Source organism: Pteropus alecto, unplaced genomic scaffold (genome assembly GCF_000325575.1).
Source record: "Pteropus alecto unplaced genomic scaffold, ASM32557v1 C18720821, whole genome shotgun sequence".
Lineage (NCBI taxonomy): Eukaryota > Metazoa > Chordata > Mammalia > Chiroptera > Pteropodidae > Pteropus > Pteropus alecto.
Window position 1 is genome coordinate 1 of NW_006493875.1, and position 1,690 is coordinate 1,690.

General features: G+C 39.2%; 1 protein-coding gene across 1 annotated transcript; it reads right to left on the reverse strand.

The window, feature by feature from the left end:
* Window positions 1–125: 125 nt before the first annotated feature.
* Window positions 126–961, reverse strand: LOC102884464 (alcohol dehydrogenase class 4 mu/sigma chain-like; the record flags this gene model as incomplete). Its single annotated transcript, XM_006925290.1, has 3 exons — window positions 126–342; window positions 444–531; window positions 823–961. Coding segments are annotated over 3 exons (444 nt in total), but the record flags the coding sequence as incomplete, so codon positions are not given.
* Between the last annotated feature and the right edge of the window lie 729 nt (window positions 962–1,690).

Here is a 1,690-nt window from a genome sequence, read left to right on the forward strand (position 1 = left end):
TTATAGAATTGTACACTTGAAACCTATGTAATTTTTAACCAATGTCACCTCAATAAATTTAATAAATAAGTAAATTGAAATATAAATAAACAAAAAGGAAAAAACTAGCCCGTCTTGCTTCTTACCTTGCCAGTTTTAACAGCAGCCCCATATCCTGTGGAAAACGCACATCCAAGTAAACAGACTTTCTCTGGAGGAGCTGCATCATCAATCTTAACAACGGCAAATTCGTCCACCACCGTGTACTCAGTAAACGTACTGGTGTTCACAAAGTGATAGACGGTTTTGCCCCTGCATGTAAATCTGGTAGTGCCATCGGCCAGTACTCCGCGGCCCGTAAAGCTATTTGATACATCAAACACACATATTAGTTCAATTCAAAATTTAGCATTAGATTTAAAAACAATGTAAATGGCATTGGAGTAAAAATGACTGAAACCTACTCGCTCATAATGCAAACGTTTGCATCTGGATTGCGGCAAGATTTGCATTCTCTACACTGAGGCACAAAGAGGGGGATGACTTTGTCACCTAGAGGGAAACATCAGAAGACGTTGGTCATTAACATTAAAATATGAAATAAACAAATGTGCTTTGAGCCTATGCCATATGCAAGAATTTCTGAAAAGTATTCTAAATTTTATGTGTCGTGAGGTTTGCTTGCTAAAGGTCGAGACTGTTAAATTAAACTTTACTCCGTATCATCCATCTCCTTGTATCCATTTATCCCCCTAAATCGTGTTAAGGCTCTCTCTACTAATTCCTAGTTGTGCTGTTTCCTTTGAGAAGTTATGTCAAACTTGTGACTTGACGTACGCATACCTGGTTTCACCGTAGTGACTCCTTCTCCGATGCTCTCCACGACCCCAACTGCTTCATGTCCCACAATCACTGGAAACTTAGATGCTAACGTTCCTTTCATCACATGGTCATCTGAGCGACAGATTCCTGTGGCCAAAATCTGTGTTCAAAGACAAGAACATTGCACCAAACAGCACACTGGTCATTTTACACTTGGAAGGATATTTAACTCACTGCTAAAAAGATAGCTGTTTATTCAGTATGACTGCCTAATATAGTGGTGACTTATAGAAGGTTCTGAGCCTAATATCAAGCATCAGGCAAGATCCCTCTCATCAAGGGATTTACAATATTGCTGCCTCTGGCCCTACTTTGAATCTCAGTGCCTTTCTGTAGTAAATTGTTGCTCTTATGAGGGATCCAGAATGCAGATTTTACCATGTGGCCAGCACAAAAGTAGATTTTTACAGCTAGGCGCTCCTAGGACTCTCTCAATGAAAGGTAAAGGGAATGGCGTGCAAGAAGGTGAGCGAGGAGCAAAATCTTACTGTTATTACAGTGCCCAGGTAACAGGAGAGGGTCAAGGAAAGACTGGCAGCAATGCTACTCAACAACTTTGTGTCCAAACCAACCTTTAGGCTCTGTCCAAAGGAATGGGGAGAAACACTCCCAGAAGTTGTCATTTCTCCAGGCACAAATGAGCTTGAAAGGTAATCTCAATACTCTCCAACTCCCAGAAGATTTTAAAAGAAGTCATTAGTCATGATTACTAGGCACTTTAAAAATCAGAGCCATGTCAATAAAAATTCAACAAAAAAATTTTAATAGAGTGAATTAATATTGTTGTTTTTAATGGATAATTAAGTCATTAATTTCATATCTAGTATGA